At 33.2% G+C, this 20,720-nt stretch overlaps 1 protein-coding gene across 1 annotated transcript; it reads right to left on the bottom strand.

The window, feature by feature from the left end:
• Positions 1-3,566: 3,566 nt before the first annotated feature.
• Positions 3,567-17,484, bottom strand: LOC137387224 (arylsulfatase B-like). Its single transcript, XM_068073564.1, has 13 exons — positions 17,375-17,484; positions 15,229-15,340; positions 14,682-14,733; positions 14,446-14,549; positions 13,659-13,759; positions 12,148-12,224; positions 11,958-12,062; positions 11,071-11,155; positions 10,209-10,306; positions 7,764-7,989; positions 5,298-5,448; positions 4,872-5,047; positions 3,567-4,083 (listed from the first exon to the last, which is right to left on the bottom strand). The coding sequence occupies exons 1-13, from the start codon at positions 17,478-17,480 to the stop codon at positions 3,836-3,838; spliced, it is 1,641 nt and encodes a 546-aa protein (XP_067929665.1). The 5' UTR covers positions 17,481-17,484; the 3' UTR covers positions 3,567-3,835.
• Positions 17,485-20,720: the final 3,236 nt, after the last annotated feature.

The following is a 20,720-nucleotide window of genomic DNA, read 5'->3' as shown; positions in this document are numbered from 1 at the left end:
ACTGACACTCAATGAGAGGTGTTTGTCATCAGCATACTGTAACAGACAGGCAAAGAGAGGTGTTTATCAGTAATAAATATAAGCTCCTGAATAAAATGTTGCAATAAACGACTCGTACTAAATTTTTTGTGCTAAATATATTCAGGTTTAGATTTAACTAAAAGGTTGCCAAAATATTCATTTTCAACAAAAGATTTTAAGTTTGAAGGCTGACCCAATCTGTTTATTATATTTCCCGAGAATTTATTTTTATGTAAAAATTTTAAGTGTTGATGACGAAGTACCTAAACTCTGTTGTTTTTGAAAACATCCCAACCTTTGCACTAAAAGTCTCTGAACACCAATTTGCTTAAAACTATGAATTACCTTAAAATAATATTATCTACAGTATTATTAGTAATCTTGTCTATAGCACTTAGCGAGTTTGCTGTGTAAAGACTCTAAAAAGTAAACACAAGCATAAGGCCTCATAGCCATCATTTTGTTTCCAATATCAGCTTTTGCGGGAGAGTGCCTGATGCTCCCCTCAATGTGTTGCAATTAAAAAGCAGGCAATGAATATGTCAACTAAGAGCAACAATATCCTTTACAAAGCAGCAGGAATGTTCTTTGTTTCATAAAGCATAAGTTATTGTCTGGTTCGGTGAGAGTGTTTTTAAAATTTACCGCGATTAAACACCTATACCATTAACTTTCCTAGGGTATGATAGCAAAGTTGCACACCATTTCTGCAAAGGCTCTCTAGTAGTAGGGCAGTTTTGAAAGCCAGGTTTTGCTTTTCATGTCAAGAACCAAAAAGGATTGTGACCATATCATAGCTAAAACAATGTAATAATGATAACAGTGACATGATTCAAACTTATTAGTAATTTTAGTAAAGAATTTAAGGTCCAGCAAACCATATGAATCTCAAAGGTCAAGGTCATGTAACAGAGTGTACATATCATTGTTGCGAGTTGATGAACCTAGAATATGTTTTTACTATTTACTGTACTTTACGGTCGCATAACTCTCAAACTCCAAAACAATGCAATACAGTTGTCTGTATTTATAATATTAAACTATATAATATTATATAATAGTAAACAATTTACTTAAAAATACGTAGAATCATTTTTTTCTGCTCACCCATATAAAGTATTTGCCCTTCGTTTTTCACTTACAGGAAAAAATAAATTTTCTACACTTATATGATTAGCAGCAAAGAAAGCTGTCTGTTCCTGTATTCATTGGTAGTTAACAACATTGTACGTCGCAATTCTAAAATGGTGCCCTGTGGAGTGTTTGCATTTCAGAAGCTAACTTTCTAATTCATAAATGTCAGCATGGATCAGTTATACAGACCGCCTTCACAGAATGTCTCATGTTTATTACAAAAAAGGTAGCAAAGACTCGTACAACAACTGAACATCGGGCTAAGCATTCTAATGTGTCCTACTGACTTCTACAACAAAGGGCCTGGTGTGTCCTTCCAGTGACCTTAGAATTAAACCAAGAAATAGTTAAAATTGTTTTTTTTTGTTTATTGGCTAGTTATGTTAGCATAAATAGTTGCCTTCACTAAATAAGAAGTTAATGACATACATGTAGGTTAGCTGCCATTCTGATATTCTTTTTGCAAGAAAATATTTTGAAAACGATCTTATTTGAATAGTTGTCATAGCCATTATTCAGCCAGCCAAAACTCACTAAAAGGCTACAATGTCATGTAGAGAAATGTTTACGAAATTTAACATTCATAATTATCTCACTAATGAAGCCACTAGCACACCAGCACAATATCCTTGCAGAGCATCCTTGTCCATGAACTTAGCTCTTCCTATACTGCTGTGTTAACAAAACTGAATGACCCAAGGCTATAAGAAATAGGTTTTATAAATTTTGTAATATTTTACAAAATAAATTGCTGCAGAGGGAAAACTTTATAAAGAAAGCGAGTCAGGAAAGCATAGGCAAAACATTTTGTTATTCAAATTGCCATGAATGAACAAGTTATGCACTGAAAGCAGTACATTTAATGCACCTGCTTAACACCCAGAATGCTCTTGGGAATGAAGGCCTCCTTTGGCTAAATTCATTGAAGCGAAAAAAAGTTGTTATGATTGGCTGGCTATTAAATTGAATGCTGTACACTTTAACGGGTCAGAAAAGCACAACTAAAAACAGCTCGACCTAACAACTGAAATGCACTGAAATCGCAGCATGCGCAGCCAGCGATTAAATAAAAACAATGATTTAGAATAGACGAACTCTTAGTGCAGACGGGTCAAGCTAAAAAGGTACAACAATAATTTTATAGCATTAGCGGATCGACCTAAGGCACTGACTACATGCATATCAGATTCACTGTAACTAGACAACGCAATGGGCAGAGAAAGCTATTCTGACCCTTATAAATTTTTACAGAGAACTTAAGATGAATTTGCAGAACATTTTTGTAGATTTTATCAGAAAGTATCGGAATTTTTCTATCATTTGCGATTGTTTTTGATATTCAAGGTGATCTGAATGTCAGGATATATCTAGATTAAATTTGACAAAACTTGATCACGGTTAGAAAGCTCAGATCAAGTAAAAGTGCAATTATAACATCTATAGTTGCAAAGAAACTGACAGATTAGAGGCCCGCGACGCTTCAGCTTCAAAGCAATAATTGATGACAACTATGGCAACTAGTGACATCGTTTTGGCAAGTAATATTTCTCTGAGCGTTCTAACCGCTATTAAGTTTTGTCGATTTTAATCTTAAAACATCCTGGCAGTCAGATCACCTTAGACATCAAAAACGATCTTAAATGATAAAAAAATACTAGTTCATTCTGATAGTCTACTAAAGTTTTGTGTAACTCTGTGTTTAATGACGAAGGAGCTGTACTTGTTACGAGCATACAAGGGCAAGATCTATAAAAATGTACACTGAAGGTTTTATTATTTGCTGTATTAATTTTAAGAAAAACATTGCCTTCTTCCTTTCTCACTACCGCTATCTCTCATACTAATACTTTTGACATACCCAATTTTAAAACTAAAAACTATGGAGCACTGATTAACATTATTTGAGCATCATAAAACCAAATTATGTGAAGGAAAATCGCATATAAATTAACTAATTTAAAAGCTGTCTTGTTTTTATAAACGTTAGAAAATGTACGCCGAAGGTTCATCGGGTAAATATTTGTTCAAACTTAACAATTCATATTGAAACTAGAGACGTTAAGATGGATGCAGTTCAAGGTTTAATTGTACTTGCAAATCTGTAGGTTGTTAGAACTTAGTGTAGTGAACCACCTTTTGAACGCCTTCTAGAGATCTCAATTCTATTCCATCAAGTGAACTCATAGCACTGAACTATTGACAAGACTATGTTGATGGAACCATTTGCTACTTGAATTATTCATCATTCTTCTCTTGTTTTCTCTAACTCATTTATTTGTTCATTCATTCATTTCTTTATTGATATGTAAATTTTTTAGAGATTGTCAGTATTAAAATTCGTTTCTGTTGCGAGTAGCCAAGAAATGAATTTAACTCAACAGAGCTGGAGGCAAGATTGCCAACTTTTGAGCTACTTTTTCACACTGTATTGATAAGATTTAAAACAATACTCAGCAGACAATCACGAAAAAAGACAGAATCATAATATAATTCAAAGAAGTATTCAAAACTAAATCAATGACCATGTTGTTTGGCCTAACAATATTAGTTCAGAAAAATTTCAGTTGAATACAGTTTTCACACGTGTTGTTTTCAGTCTTAGCTAATAGTTGATACAAATAGGTAGCAAAGCAAACAGTTTTTGATTGTAATACAGAATTCTGCCCAGAGTATTCATGCATTACAGCTCATCGTGACGACGGTCACATCCTTCGTAGTTGTCTTGTAGTGGAAAGCTATCTATGTTGCAAAATGGAATTCTAGGAACATAGATTCCGTCTTTATTAATCGTATTCTCCTCAGATATCGGTTCGGTGTCTGTGTACACCTCTCTAACAATGGTGGTTTTCTCATCATTCAACATGGCCAACAGTTGTTCGACCATATCTGGCTCACTGTTGTATAAGTTATGCTGCTCACTCGGGTCATCTAAAAAGACAGCATGATCTGTATGGGTATTTGTGTCTCCATCTTACAGCTTGTTGCGTAACAAGCAGACATAACATTAACTGCTCAAATGGTTATTAGAATTCTATTGTTTTAAAAGACACTGTAAGCTTATTTAAGTAAAAGCCTAAAAGTAATTTATTTAATCCTATTTAGTTTTTAGTATATTCATACTTATTTCATAGCTTACCATTTATTGAAAATAAGTATAAACTTTGTTACGAGAAATTTATTTTTTACTCCTTAAATAGCTTTTTTCTGTAATCAGCCATTGCTAATCAGTTCATCTTTTATCATCTCATTTTCTATTAATTTACTGATTTATTGTTTCATTTCTTTATTCTTTCATCTATTAAATTTGCATATTTTGCATATATTTCTATTAGCCCATTTATTTATTTTTTTTGTCTGTTTATTTATTCTTATTATGTATTATTTTATTGGCAATAATTTTATTTCAAATAAAAATGTTTTTCTATTTATGACATACAGAAATAATAAAAACAAAAAAGGGCAACAGTTAGCCACTGAAATCAAATAAATGGTTTGATATATATTTTCAGAATATTTAAGTTTTTCAAATCAATTATTACATCATTCCACTTACATTCTTACACACTTACATTTTTACACACTTACAGTGGACTTTGTTGTTACTTAATCTTTCTGTAGCTGAAGATTTTAATCTAGCCATCGATACAATAAAATAAGTCACTAAACTTTTATCTCGTTCAGTTCAACACTCTTCACAGTTAGAAATTACATCTTACTCTCTATATTGAAAAGACATCTGATTTGCTGGTCTACCCCTTCTCCGATAACACAAGAGTCACCGGTAAGAGTTTCAAGCTCCGGAGATTCTTCTGGTTTTCTGTATGTGTCTGGAGAATTCTCATCTTCTGTCCAGGTGGACTTTTTCCCATACACCAACTTCCAGTCTTTGTATCTTGAATTATAAAAATGTTTACATTTTTTTTTTATCAAATCATTTTTCAATTGTGCAAACTTACAAACTAGGCCAGTTAACACAACTGAAAAAGTGAAAATTTATGATGCCCACACATCACACTGCTTGATTAAAAACTAATAGTTCAAAAGGTCACCAAAAATGTTTTTTATGCCTCGAAAATGTTGGATTTCCATGGTTTTTAGCCGAATACTTGTGCTTTTGCTTTTCAAAATGTTTAAAGAACTACCTGTAGGCTCCATCTCTGTCCGTGCATCTGTAGATTGCTTTGTTCTGGCTTATGGTGTCCAGTGAGACTAGGAACCTATCTCGTACTGTGTATTTGTTGCTGGAATCATATGTTTCACCCAAGTTAGATATCTGTGAGAGTCCATCGATTCCTACAGCATGCAAACTGATAAACATACTTCTAACAATGGTTTTCTTTAGTAATAAAGCTGATCACTATATGATCACTATGGGCTTTATATCAGACTAGCTGTGCCACCCGGCGTTGCCCGTGTAATAGAAAAGTATTTGAACAGAAAATTGATTTGCATTTAACATATAACAACATTTGCCATTCTAACTTTCAAACTACATATCATGAGAAAAGTTTTTTGTCTTATAAACAATGAGAAGTAGTGAGAGTTCTGCTATTAGCCAGTTTAATAATGTGAGCGAACAGCTTCTCGTGACGTTATGCTATGACCCACGTCATACGCAAAGCAGAGCCGTATAGTTTCACAGAGTCCCGTGACCGAAAACCGGAAACAAAAACGCTTGATTCCAAACAAACCCGATCGACATACTGATCTCTAATGGAATATTCTTACCTCGCTCTCAACATCTCACTCTTTTGCATTTACTTTATTACAAAAAACCATTTGTAGTTTCTTGTAGGAAATTTTGTCCTTTTTCAAATGGTGTATAATACAACAACCAATTTCAGAGCGACTGCCAATAGGAGTAATTTTTGTTGGTTAGTGTTGCGGCCTCTCCATTATAACTTATATAAAACAATAGTGGGCGCGGCTTGTTTGTTTGGAGCCGTGCGAGCTCCGATATACGCATCCGCTAACAGCGAAACTGTGAAGTTATACAGCTCTGTACTTTCAGAGTCATATAGCTTTACAAAATCTCGCGACCAAAACCGGAAACAAAAACGTCCGATTCCAAACAAACCCGATCGACATACTGATCGCTAATGGAATATTCATACCTCGCTCTCAATAACGCTCTTTTTGCATTTACTTTACGTTTTTACAAAAATGTTATTGGTAGCTTTTTGTAGGAAATTTTGTTTTCTTTCAAATGGTTCATGATAAAACAATCAATTTTAAAGCAACTGCTAATGGGAGTAGTCTTTGTTGATTAATGTTGCAGCCTCTCCGTTATAACTTATATAAAAATAGTAGGCGTGGCCAGTTTGTTTGGAATCGAGTGAGCTCCCGTATGCGCTTCTGTTGGTCGCGGGACTCTGTGAAACTATACGACACTAACGCAAAGCAGTTAGGTTTTGCTCTGATACAATGGCTTATATCAGCGTATTGACTTCTGTAGTCCAGTGGCAAGGTGTCAGACAGGTAAACGGCTTGCTCCGAGATTGAATCCTTTTTTGGTACGAAGTATTTACTCTAAGATTTTAAGATCTATAGCCAGATTTCCGACAGACTTTGAGAATTATATCTGAAGAAGAAGATTTGAGCAGATTTCATCACAATTTTAATCAGTTAAATACTCAGTTTGGTATGTATTCTGGATTTAGATAAATATACTTTCCTTTACATGGTCTTCAGCATTAAGGTAATGTTGAAACAAAAAATTAATCAACCTCAAAATGCTTAATAATACTCAATCAGCTGGTCGAGTGTCAAGTAGTGCTTCTTTAGAAAGTTGAAGGTGCGCTTGGTTTAGGTATCTACAAAATTCCTGCTAAAGCAATATATTACTGGCCAGAAAGTTAAATTGAAACTTCATTAAGCTAAAATTAGCTTTTTTGAGAGTAAATTACCTATAGAGGACACAAACTACACACTAATATACTTGGCACTACTGTGATGGCCAGCGCAAAGCAAATTTGTAAACAATATAAATCTCAAATTTTGTCATTCGGTCTGTCCAGCTATAGCCATTAAAATCTAAGAATAAAAGATCTGCTTTGTGCTGAATTTGATCTTGGAACCCTCCATTCACCACGATAACCTAACCAATTAAGCTATGCGAGATGCAATATGTTCATTAGGCATTATGAGTCGTTATTGGGGTTAAAATATGTATAGCACTGCATTACACTATGTCATTAAAGCTTGCTCTCACAGCTCTTACTAGTAAGTTTATTAATACGGTTACTCCGTTACTCAAATTAGCCAATGGCAGCTACATAGCCTGGTTATAAGCTGTTTGTTAATACCTGTGCAACGCCTGGCATTTGGCTAGTCCTGATATAAATAATCTCATAATAGTGCACTTAATGTGAGTGTGTTTCAAGACTTTTTTTTGTGTTGAGCAATAACTTTAACGGATCAAGTTACTGTGGATGTAATCAATCTATGAGAATCAAACAACAAATGAAAACATTGAGAATAGTGATTCACAAGCACATCGCAAAAAGTGGAGAGCTAAATTTTCTTTGCCGATGCTCTCTATTTCTGCTGTACTATGGCCTTTACATACCTATAAATACAATGGAAAACATGCAAGAGAAAACTTTTACCGGTTGGAGTTGTTCCTCCTGCAAGTTCCAGAAAGGTTGGTAACCAATCAGTGATGTGCATCAAAAAGTCTCTGTCGGTTCCATGTGTGCTTTCTGACAGTCTGGGGTCATAGTAAATAGAAGGAACCTTTACCCCTCCTTCGTAAGGAGATGCTTTGCCATTTCTGAGTGGATAATTGTTCCCGTAGCATTCACCATACCCTCCTCCAATGTTTGATCCTCCATTCTACATAGTTAAACTCGTGTATCAAACTGGAGATATATTTTATTAAAAGTTATGGCATAGTGGTTACCACCAATGAGAAGGTCAGTAGTTTGAGATAAACTACATTATGTCAGAAATGTAGGCTGGTTCAAAATTGCTAATGTGCTAAAGGAGTCAATCCTGACAAAAAACCAGAAGTGTTTAACAAAAACTGCTTCAATACTCTCCTAAGACAGCACATGGAATGGTTAATTTAAGCAATTGGTAAATACCATGGTGTGTGGAACTTAACTCTTAACTAACCAAATTTCTTGCAGCAACTGCAACGCTGCTTTGCGATTGGCGTTCGTCCAACTTTGCTATGGGCTCGTCAGGCCACAGAACAACACACACATATATATATATATATATATATATATATATATATATAAATTGTTTCCTCACCCCGGACACCCCGTATGGGTGGTAAATTCTGCTCTAACTCGGGTCTCCTACCAGAGACCTGGGAGTTTGAGCACTCGCCTCAAGATCTTAGCTGTTCCCAATAGCGCACTTTTCTACAAATCACCTGAGTTGATTGTTGTTGGTATTTGGGCAAGCCACATTTTATGCGCCAGTGTTATTGCGCCCAGTGCCCCAATGACTACTGGGATTACAGTTGTTCTTACATTCCAGCACTTTTCAATTTCTTCTCCAAGAGGGAGATATTTCTCTACCTTTTCTTTTTCTTTGCTGGCTATATTGTAGTCATTGGGTACTGCTATATCTATTATAGTAGCCCTCTTTTTCTCCTTGTCTACCACCACTATATCTGGTTGGTTTGCTAAGACATGCTTGTCAGTTTGGATGTAGAAGTCCCAGAGGATCTTAGCGCGGTCATTTTCATTGACCTTACCAGGAGCTTCCCACCAGTGTTGTGGTTTATTAAGGCCATACTCATCACATAGACTTCTATACACAACAGTTGCGACACGATTATGCTGTTCAGTGTATGCGTTCCCTGCTAGCTGCTTGCATCCACTGATGATGTGTTGGATGGTCTCAGGTGCATCTTTGCACAGTCTGCATCTAGGATCGTCACTAGTGTGATAGATTTTCGTTTAGAGTTGCCTTGTTGGAAGCACTTGCTCCTGGGCTGCCATGATTAGCAGCTCTGTATTGGCCGTTAGGTTTCCTTTGTTCAGCCACATATAATTTGGTCACCAAATTTTACTTATCAAAGGCTAAGCTCACCAATTAACCAATTTAATAGTTAGGCTTTTATACTTGATTTGACCAAGTATTATACGCAAGCACTTCACATTAGCATCTGATGATTACTGCATGAGGTATGAAACTTTTAGTCATAAACTGTTGCTAAAAACTTTTTCCATCTTTGTACTTATACAGGTAACTTTTCATTTTGGTGTTCTTAGTGTATTCTTGGTTCTGTGTTTGTGTCATGCAATTTTTTATCTGACGATTGGTGTAAACTTAGCATCATTTTGCATCATGAAACTTTAAGTAATAAACTGTTGCTAAAAACTTTTTCCATCTTTTTACTTATACATATATGTATATATATATATATATATATATATATATATATATATATATATATATATATATATATGTGTATGCATATATATATATGTATATATATATATATATATCATGTATATATAATGTAAGTACATATATATGTATATATTTTTATGATATATATAATATATAAATTTATAATATGTATATATATTTTAATATATAAATAAATATATAAATATATACATGTATAATATAAATAAATAAGTATACATATTTTAATATATAATATATAAAATATATATAATATATATAATATATATATATGTATGCGTGTGTGTGTATATATATGTGTGTGTGTATATATACGTGTGCGCGTGTGTGCGTGCGTGTGCGTGTGCGCGTGTGCGCGCATGCGTGTGCGCGTGCGTTTGCATGTGCGTGCATGCTTGTGTGTGTGTGCGTGCGTGTGTGCGTGCGTGCGTGCGTGTAGAAGGGGGCATGAAGGCATGCGAAGAGTCTTTGTACCCATGTGAACTGAACACCAGTTCTTTTGTAAAACTTTGTAAGCAAAATGTTGGTTAATAAAATAACATTATTATACCTTATTTAGAGATAAGACAACTTACGTCTGATTGGAACACAATGACTGTACTTACGTCTGATTGGAACACAATGACTGTACTTACGTCTGATTGGAACACAATGACTGTACTTACGTCTGATTGGAACACTATGACTGTATTGTCCAACATGTCTGCATCCTTCAGAGCTTGAACCGTTGCACCAACAATCTCATCGAGAGCGTAGACAAGACCTGAAATCAGACGTCAAGAGATTTTGGTGAGTTAACTGCCAGTAAGAGAGTGAAGTCAACTGACACCAAGAACATTGACCTGGTTACTTGAGGCTTTTAGGTTTCACTCTTAATGACCCAAATACCGTTTGTACAGATAACTATTAAATATAATCTGAAACATTTGGTTTATTTTCAGCGTAGTCAGCCTGATCGGTCTGCTCAGTCTAGCCTGAGGAGCTCAAACAGCGCATTATACAGTCAATCTGTTTCTGAACTGGCTTAGGCAATAGTTAGCAGCGCAATTGTACATATAACTGAATCTTTTTTTTTGAATTTTCTAAATAGGCTTTTTTATTTAGGGGTTGCCAGCACAAATGGTATTCTCTGATACAAGATATATTACAACCATTTGTTATGAGGTTTGGCAAAGGAGCAGTTGCGACTGGATGCCCTTACTAACACCACTGATGGTCCTTCTGTGGTTTGAACCACCGACCTACAGTTAGCGTGCCAGCGGACTAACCACTGAACTGCAGCTTCTCTCTTATATAATGTATAACTAAATAAAAACAAGCTATTTTGCTTCCATATTTGTAAGGAATTTTAAAAAAGTATTTCATGATTATTTTGGCTGTCACTTGTGTTTTGATGTGTAGAGCTCTAACATATTGATTTTTATGAGTAGGCTATTTAGAATACACCGGCATTGTCACTTCCTGAACTTGTTCAAGAGCTTGTGCAGAGCATTTACTAAAACAAGTTATAGTCAGCGACACACTTACCAAGATATTTCCTTCGTTTATTTTGGTCAGGATCTCTTGGGTCTAGGTTGAGATCACTATTCACCTCATACATCTCCGGGGTTACCTGTAAATATTGCTAAATCTTTATGATATCTATATTCTTATTGCTCTTCTAGTAGTAGAATACATGTTAGGAAGTTATGTTTATCTAACTTAATATAAAACACTTTGATATAATATAATGGCATAATGTGATATTCTACAATATGGTGCAATATGACTTGGTACTAAATTATTATACAGCATCGTATTATATAATATCACAGACTTGTATATTACCTTTTACCATATTATAATATGTATTATAATATATATATTATATAATAATATTATAATTATATTATATATATATTGTATCATAATATATTATATTATAATACATTAGAATATAATATATGGCATTTTAATATATTATATCATAATATATTATATTATAAAACATTATAAATATAATATATTATATTATAATATATTCTATATTATATTATATTATAATATATTCTAATATTATAATATTAGAATATATGTAACATATTGTAATATATTATAATATAATATATTATGCTATAATATGTTATAATATATGATATTAAATTATATTATATTATATGATGAGTCTTTCTAATTCCGAAAGTCTTCATATTATAGATTGGACAATATTACAGAGTATCTCATATATACTGCTTGAGTTCATTAATCAATATAATAGCCAGTAGCTATGTATAGCAAACGCATGATAAATATAGTGCGGCCAATACAGTGAACACCTATGATACAGTGATACAGTGAACACCTATTATATAGTGATACAGTGAACATCTATCATACAGTGATACAATGCATGCCTATATGAAATATAAAACTACCTCCATTGGTGAGTGTGGAGCATTTGGAGATACAAACAAAAACAATGGGTCTGAGTTTCCTGCATGATCTGATATCATTTCCACTACATCTTCTTTGTCTTGAACCTACGCAAAAGCATAACCTTAATATTTATGGTGTTTTGCAGAACAATAACAAAAAATGGCTGACTAAAGCTACAATATTTCTTACCGACAAATGAACTGGGTGGGTCGTTGGTGGCATCTTCACAGTATCATTTACATACTTGAGCATGACATGTTCCTCTTCTACAATTCATCAAAAAGGATGAGTCAAAACAAAGGTATCTTATCAGAATATATCAGACGCGTATGAGATTGTTTGCAGAATTGGCACCTCAGCGCATTTATTTCAACAACATAAATTATACACCACAGAATCCTCTGTAGTCACAACTGTTAGCCAATACTACAGCACAAAGAAGCTGACAAGAGACAGAACTTTTATCATCAAGCAACTCTAGCTGATACAACCTGCTGACAATCGTAATGATAAGCAGCACATTCAATTCTATCCCTCTAAACATTACATCATGTGGCATCTTAGTAGAACAGGTCCAGCTTAGTGTGATAAAGTTCACACTCAACTAGTATTGAAAAATTGTTTTGAACTAGCATCAATGAAGAATAAATAATCGATTATATTTCTTATATATTAAACTTTGCTGTCAGTTCTTCAATGGCATTGATAAACTAATTATGACACTTGAATAGACAATATTCTTGATGTGCATTTATTATACCAGTATTATATTATCACCATTTTCATATTATTAATAAAACAATGGTTTGTGTTCGTATCGGAAGTACATCAATTGCTCGGTTTTTTTGCGGTTTTGGTTTAGGTTTGAACCTGTGTGAGCAAAATTAAATAGACTTTTGTAAACTGCTAGCAATCTTATCAGAAGCGTCTAATATAGCAACCTTCATGGCTCATAGCTGATTCAATAAATCTTTTCACAATTTACAATTTAATATACGTTGATTTAATTTACTGTTTCCTTAATATTGAAAGCCCAAAACCAACATAACTAGGCCAATGATAATATATTTGTGCAAAGAGAAAACTTCTTCAAATTAAAAAGCTCAAGATTTCACTAAACTGCATTAAACAATGTCTCAAGAACTCATTCAAAGACTTGGAGATAGGCATTCAGTTACTAAAGCAACTATAAACCTTTCAATTGCTTTTGGAAGTATTTTAGAATGGAAGTCTTTAACTTAGGCAGGCCATCTTGTGCATGTATTTCATTTAAAGAAAACCTGCTTATTCATGAATAGGTATCTTGAGTGCCTGCATGCATGTGTGTTTTTATTCCATCAGTTAGTAAAAATACAATATTAAGCAAAAAATAAATATAATTACAATATTAATTAAATGAAAAAAGATAAATGAAGGTCTAATGTCTACATATTAAGGTATGTATGTGCAGTGGCGCTGCGACTAGTCAAGGTGCTGAGCCCATCAAAACTGACATAACTCGGCAATGAAGACAAATTTCACCATTTCACCAAAATTAGAAAAGCAGGCGGGTCTTGATTAGTTCAAGTTTAACAACTGGCTCTTTACATCTCTTTTACAGCTAATAAGAAATGTTGCATAAGTCTATCGGAAGACTTCTATTGTGAGCGAGACATTTTTTTTCCTATCCTATCATCAACTGAGAAATTTTTACGGCTTACCCCAGTTGTAGTAGTCGCTTTCACCTCCCAGAATTCCTCTAAACTCATCCCAGCCTCTGTTTGTAGGAAGACATTCTTCTGCACAGTATCCCAAGTGCCATCTAGATGAGACAATGTTTTTATGCAGAATTTTTTCATGCGAGTTTCAAGGATATAAAGTCTAACATTGTTTACTTTTGTGACATCACTTCCTGTTCAAAGTCTACTTTACAGCACCTTATGTTGCATGCCTATATCACTTCTACATTGTTTATGCATTGATGTCTGGCTAAAGTAAAGCGACAATAAAAACCTTGTGTCATTTATTATTTATCTTTATATTTTTAAATTTTTATACTTTTGTATATTTCCTTTTGCATCTCTTTACAATTTTATTAATCCTTTCATTAATTTTATTTTTAATTATTTGCAGTATTTATTAAAATGGCATCATATATTCTGAAGTTGCAAAGCAAATTGAACAATTTAATGTGTATTTTTACAAAAATACTCCATTAGATAGTCCATGATTTTAACATTCAAAGAAGGTTCCAGAATTATTTTACTAAAGTATGTGTGGAGGAGTTGAGCTGTAGCCTAAAGTTTAAACAGTGGTATGTGTACTATATGAAGGACTTTGATCCCTGTTCAAGATGACAAGCAAGTACAGATGCAGCAGACATAGGTTTTTAGCCATCATCAAATGACTAAGCAAACACAAGCATTTTGATTTTTCATAATTAGCGTACAAGGTGGCATAACTCCTCTTTTTTCAAATACACCCAAGCCACGCCTCTTAGTGACTTACTTGCCAAGCATCTTAGTTACATATCCTTCATTCTTCATATACTTTGGTAGTAGCGTGTGTTCCAAAGGAAGACAGGAAGGAGCTTGTACAGCAAACACCATGTGCTAAAATAAATATCATCATGTGCCATATCAGTTTTATGAAAACTTTGGAGCGCAAAAAGCAGCTGAAATTCAGGTGGGCTGCTGTCTTTAGTTATATCAAGAGGGATATTTTTTGTTAAGCATTGGGTTTACCTGAAATCCATTATGATGTGGATCCTTTCCTGTCATCAGTGCTGACCTTGACCTATAGATAATAGAAATTTGTCAAGTGTGAAATATAACGCAACATTCATAACTATTTAAGATATTTATTTAATAGGAAGTATTATTATACATAAAATGCTAAATCACTTCCACAAACTAATCTGCACTTTTATGCAATAACAAAGTTTTTCAAAATAATTTAATAGAAATTGAAAAAAAATATTATTAAAGATAAGTTGTGCTATAAATCAAAAACTACAAGTTTTAAAATATTTGTTTCATTTAGTAACCAGTAGACGTTGAATATCTCATACAGTAACATTCTCCCATCTATACATTTAGCAATATATATCAATAAGATATAATAAGATAAATATAAGATATTTCAAATCAGATATGAAAGAAACTCTCAAGTTAGTTTTCTTTAGTACTATAGAGTTCAGCGTTAAAGATGTTTTATATCTGTATGAAATGTTAACTGACAAGTGGAGACAATTGGGCTAAAGTTGTGCCAACTATGAGATGAATAACTCACGCGGAGCAGACAGGAGCTGCATAATTACTGGTCAACCTAATCCCTGCCTCCTTTAAAGCGTCTATGTTGGGTGACTTAACTTTTGAGTTGTGGAATCCAACATCATTCCAACCTAGACATACCATAAGTTCTTCACCGCTACGGTACATGGAAAATGTATGAAAATATAATAATAGGACATCCTGACACTTACAGCTATGCTTCGTGGAAATCTATAAAGAGTGCAGGAAAATCTTCTACATCTTCTTTCATGTTATTCCTTTGTGCTATTTGTTAACATTGTTAACCATAACATTGTTAACAATGTTAACAATGTTGGATCAACCAACATAGTTTACTCTTAGAATGAGATAAGTAAATAATAGATTTGGAAAAGTGATTTTGTTTAACATTTATTTGATGAAATCAGTACAGGAGAATCTTTTTGTACCATAAAACCTTTCATAAATTCCACTGAGCGTGAAAATGTTATGTACAGTTCTTGTATCGTATTATATAAAAAATTCTGTATAATGTAGGGCATGAGTCAAGTCAATGTAAGTCCTTAAATTAAATTTGAATAACGAGATTTCTAATGTTGGACTTAAAAATAGTGTTTCATCTTTTGCGCATTCCGAAAAGAATGACATATGAATACATCATTCTAGGGTATCTATTTTATTTTATTTCTTACTTTATTTTAAACATATACTACATATGTTTCTCTTTGCAGAATAGATCTTGCTGTAAAGAAAAAAGGGAAAAAAATGATTGAAACTGTCAGTTAGCATGTGTGGTTTGCTTAACTTGTACAGATTACATTCTTACACGCTTACATTCTTGTAAGCGTACAAGAAATGCAGTCGCGATAACATGAACGTTCTCAGTACAGATTATTTACACTGTAAGCGTATCTACCGTGTAACTAAATATAGGCTATGGATATCAGCTAACAAGCCAATGTATCTTAAAAATTAGTTAGAATCTCTCAACAGTCTAAAATCTCTTCTCCAAATCGCAACCAATTTTACTAAAGTGATACTTACCTGAAGATTTTACAATAAGTAGAGTTTAGCTCAGTAATTTAAAAACACTGCTGCCGTCAACATTGCAGAATTTTCTGCTGACTGCTCAGAAAAATAACATTTTAGATTTTTATCACTCTTGAAGAATTAATGTGTTACATAGAGTAATATGTAAATATCGCATTAGTTCCGTTAATTAAAATTTGAAATATAGCTTGTTAATTAGAATCATATAATTGAATGGTGACATTTTCAAAATGAAAAAAGTTGTTACAATAGCTTACATTTATTTTTAGTATGGATGAAACATAGTTGTAATAGTTCATGCTAGTAGCACGAAGAAAGCTTTTATAACAGCTGATACAGCTACTACAATTATCTTAAATTAGTGCCCTGGCAGTCTAGTATGCTATGATCCTGTGATCATCAGGTGAGCCGATAAAGGTCAGAGACAAATTGTCTCTACAATTATTCAGAACTTCAGCTTTTAGTGCGTCTACTAAGCCAAATTTCAAGATAACAAGTCCCATCTAAAGCAATCTTTTATTCTAACCTCTAACCGTGGCTTCAAATAGATAGATGGACACGGCTCTTATTATCCAAATAAAACATTATCCAAATAAAACATTATCCAAATAAAACATTATTCAAATAAAACATTATCCAAATAAAGCTCAAATAGTGTACTATTATTGTATTAAATTTAAGCCAATTTAATTAGCAATTTAACATGGAATTTACCGTATGACATTTCAAATAGTACAATTTTTACAAAATCCAAGTTCACGCTTTAGTTTTTAAAAAATAGTTCATCTAAATTGTAGTTTAACTTATTATCAATTATTTATTTTCTGTTGTTGCTAATGTTTTTATTTTTCCTATGCAATGAAATAAAAAATGTTTCTTTTAAGCTAACCTAATCCAATCTACTTTAATCCAACCTCTATCAATAACCTAACTCTCAGCTAACTCTAATCTAATCCGATTTAGCATAAAAAACAACTTGCAATGTTAACTTAAGTTGTTAACAATGTTAACAACTTAAGCTACATTTTCGTTTTAGTACAGCTCATATCTAAATCTGTACAAAGCAATTATTAAACATACTCTGCCAAATAAGTTTGAAAGATCAATTTACTCACCAAGATCGTCACCCATGATGAAGACAATGTTAGGTTTGGTTGCATCTGTCCATCTGAGAAGGAAAAGACAACTCACTAGGGTTGATAGGAACAGCCTCTTAGCCATGCTTGCTGCTGCAGTAATGGCCCTTGCAACAGCAAGCGCGGCTTTTTATAGCTGTTGATGCACTCAATGCTGAATGGAATGCAACATGATTCAATTGTTTTTGTTCAGAAGGCAGGGCTGGCATTTCATTGTTACAAACTAAAAGCTTTAAACTAACGTTAGAATATGGCACAAAGCGTAACACTCGCTATGCTCAGAATACGTATTAACAAACAATGCGAGTGTGTTTTCATTTCTCGGTGCGACAAAGCAAAAATGTTTAAAGGAGAGTTTATATTTGTATTAATTTGTTTTACAAACGCAAACTATGTCAGATAATATAAACTGTATTGCAGTACTGTAGTGCAGTACAGTCTCAGGTATAATTGTCAATATATCTCAAGTTTATGCTGCAGACAAGGTTAGTTGAAAAATTAAACCGACTTTATGCTCTATTTTGAAATGACATAGAAGGCTTTTTTAAAAGCTAGCATAATGCTAGCTTTTTTTAAAGCTAGCATAATGCTGCTCAAAGTTTCAGTCAATAAATAACAATAAATAATGTACAATTTACATATATAATATATATTTTATATGATTTTGTATAATAAAAGACTATATTAAATTTATTGTCTTATGTAATATTCCAGTACATTATAATGTAGTTTTCTACCATTATATTATACTGTATTATGCTATATGTATATACATGTATAACCATTGAATATTTAGATTTATGTTTGAATTTGTTATATTTATTCATATTATTTGGAATGTAATATGGAATGTCTCATAGCACTAGTTTATGAAAAACACTTCAGGCTCTACCGGAAAGCCTTTATCAGATATAGATGCTCACTACTTTCCAGTTTCGCTTCGGTTTGGTCTAATAATCTAGTCGAAATCTGATCATGTGACCCATACTTTCTGCCAATTAGGGCGAACAATTTCTGCAGCAATTTTTCACTATCACAGGTGACCAACAGGATTGTCATGTTTATCAGAGGATGATATGCACTCCTTCGAGCTAAGGTTAAAAATTAAACGATTTTTTACGGTAGGTTTTGAGATATCAATGCTCAAAGTGACAGCATTACATTGATGATGAAAAAGACGTGTAAAACAAATTTAAACAATAGACTCATTTTATTGAATCTGTGAAGTATATTTGTGAAAATATTTCGACGAATGAGGTTGCATGAAAGTGTAAACAAAAGCCATCGTGTTCAACTATGTCCCATTTTAGCCGTTTTGGAAAGGGATTCCAACCTACGGCATTTTATTGATGGCTGCGATTAACTGTTCATTTTTGAGCTTTTAAGAGCTTTTAATCACATTTCCACATTTTTTGCACCTACAACACAGCAGAGTAAGACATGGTGAATCTTTTGATACAAAATAACTGTAATGTGAATTTTGATGCTAGTCAACCTTTAAGGAAAATATTTCATGAGCTACCATTTCTGCTCCAAAATTCCTCAATTAATTCCTTAGACACACTCAGTTTAATTCTATAGACATACTCACCTAAATTCCATAGACATACTCACCTGATTTCCATAGATAAACTCACCTGAATTCCATAGACATACTCAAATGAATATCTTTAGCATACTCAGATGAATTCAATGTTGTCCATTTTAAATTCCATAGAAATATTAGCAGATTTCAATGTTGTTCTTATTGAATTTCATAGACATTGTCAAGTGAGTTCAATGTTGTCTTTGGCAAAATAGTGAGACATTAAGGATTTTAAGAAATGTCATTATTTTTTTTCCATTTTGATTGAATTCGCATTTGCTTCATTTGCTTCTTTTGCTCTGCATTCTGTGCAATGATACGTTTGGTTTGTACCAACTATGAAATGTTACTGCTTTTGCGCCAATACTCTCTGTTGGCTTTAAAAGTATTGCATAACACTATGCCATGGCCTATTAAAACGGAATACAGCATTCAAAAGATTTGAATTGTTGTACAATTTTTACCTAAAAAAATAAAAATGGTTAACAAAAACTCTCAATTATATTTAGCAGCAAAAGCTTTTTTTAGATTAATAATAGAATATGTTTTTTAAACATCTTTAAACTATGTCTAAACTTTAAACTATATAGCAATAGACTGGTGAAAGTGCATCATTGTCTCTATGAAACTTTATAGCACGTCAATATTTACTGAGTTACGTAGCAATAATAACATTAATTCCACAACTGTTTTTACTCTGTATAAAAAATAAGCTTTCAGTGTCAAAATTATTTTTGCAGTCTTTTGACTTTACCCTTTCAAAGCGGTGTGTGTGTTTATGTGCTTGTGCGCGTGCACGCACGTGCAATGTTTTATTATCTGCAATTCATAGGTGATGCATAAAAAATAACACAACATAAAGCATAAGGGACTGTCCAATAGTTTAGTACTAGCAGCTAGACAGCCACACTAGCAGTTTGCAGAAGAGCAGACACATACTAGATACACAGCAGTGGTGGTAATAATTTTGTCATTGTCAAAAAGATTAATCATGCTTGCTACTGTTTACTTTATGATGGCGCGTGTGACATCTTCGTCTTTCTTATATAGTAAGAGCCATGTCTGTCTATTCATCCAAAACTAAGAGTAGAGTTGAGAAAATAGATTTGTTTGTATGGTATTTGAACTACTGACTACCATGACAGACTGACACTCCATGACAGACTGACACTTCAACACCTGCACTAATTGACCACAATCATCTATGTATGAATAATTGTGCACATGTTTATTATCTGCGCTTTACTCGCTCATCTGAGGGTCTCTCACACCACACTAGACTCTCAGAGTGCTATTATTTATAATTTTAAATAATATATTAAACAACAATTCAATAATGCTTAGTACATCAGTATATTCTCCCACAATTTTGCACATGATTCAATGCTATGTTTTATGGTTTCTGAGTTTCATTAAACATAAGAAAATTATCATAATACCAAGTTCTTTGAAGATAAACACCAACAGGTTGAAGCCGTCAAAATATTCATCAAAAACAAGCTTTTAACAAATCGATGCCGACAGCAGTTCAGTACATTGGCTTGCGTAGTCACTCTTTAAAAGCGTAGTTTAGCTATTTATTCATTTTAATCTTAGAACTAATAACTATTGAACATATTTCTAGTTTTAACTTGACTATGATTAGCTAAATGTACTTCATAAAAATAAAATTGTTAAATTTTTGTTAATAAACCATATTTTGTCATTGTGTGTCGGTGTGTATGCGCGTGTCTATTAGTT

Source organism: Watersipora subatra, chromosome 2 (genome assembly GCF_963576615.1).
Source record: "Watersipora subatra chromosome 2, tzWatSuba1.1, whole genome shotgun sequence".
Taxonomy (NCBI): domain Eukaryota; kingdom Metazoa; phylum Bryozoa; class Gymnolaemata; order Cheilostomatida; family Watersiporidae; genus Watersipora; species Watersipora subatra.
Note: the sequence above shows the minus strand (reverse complement) of the source record. Positions and strands in the feature narration are given on the sequence as shown.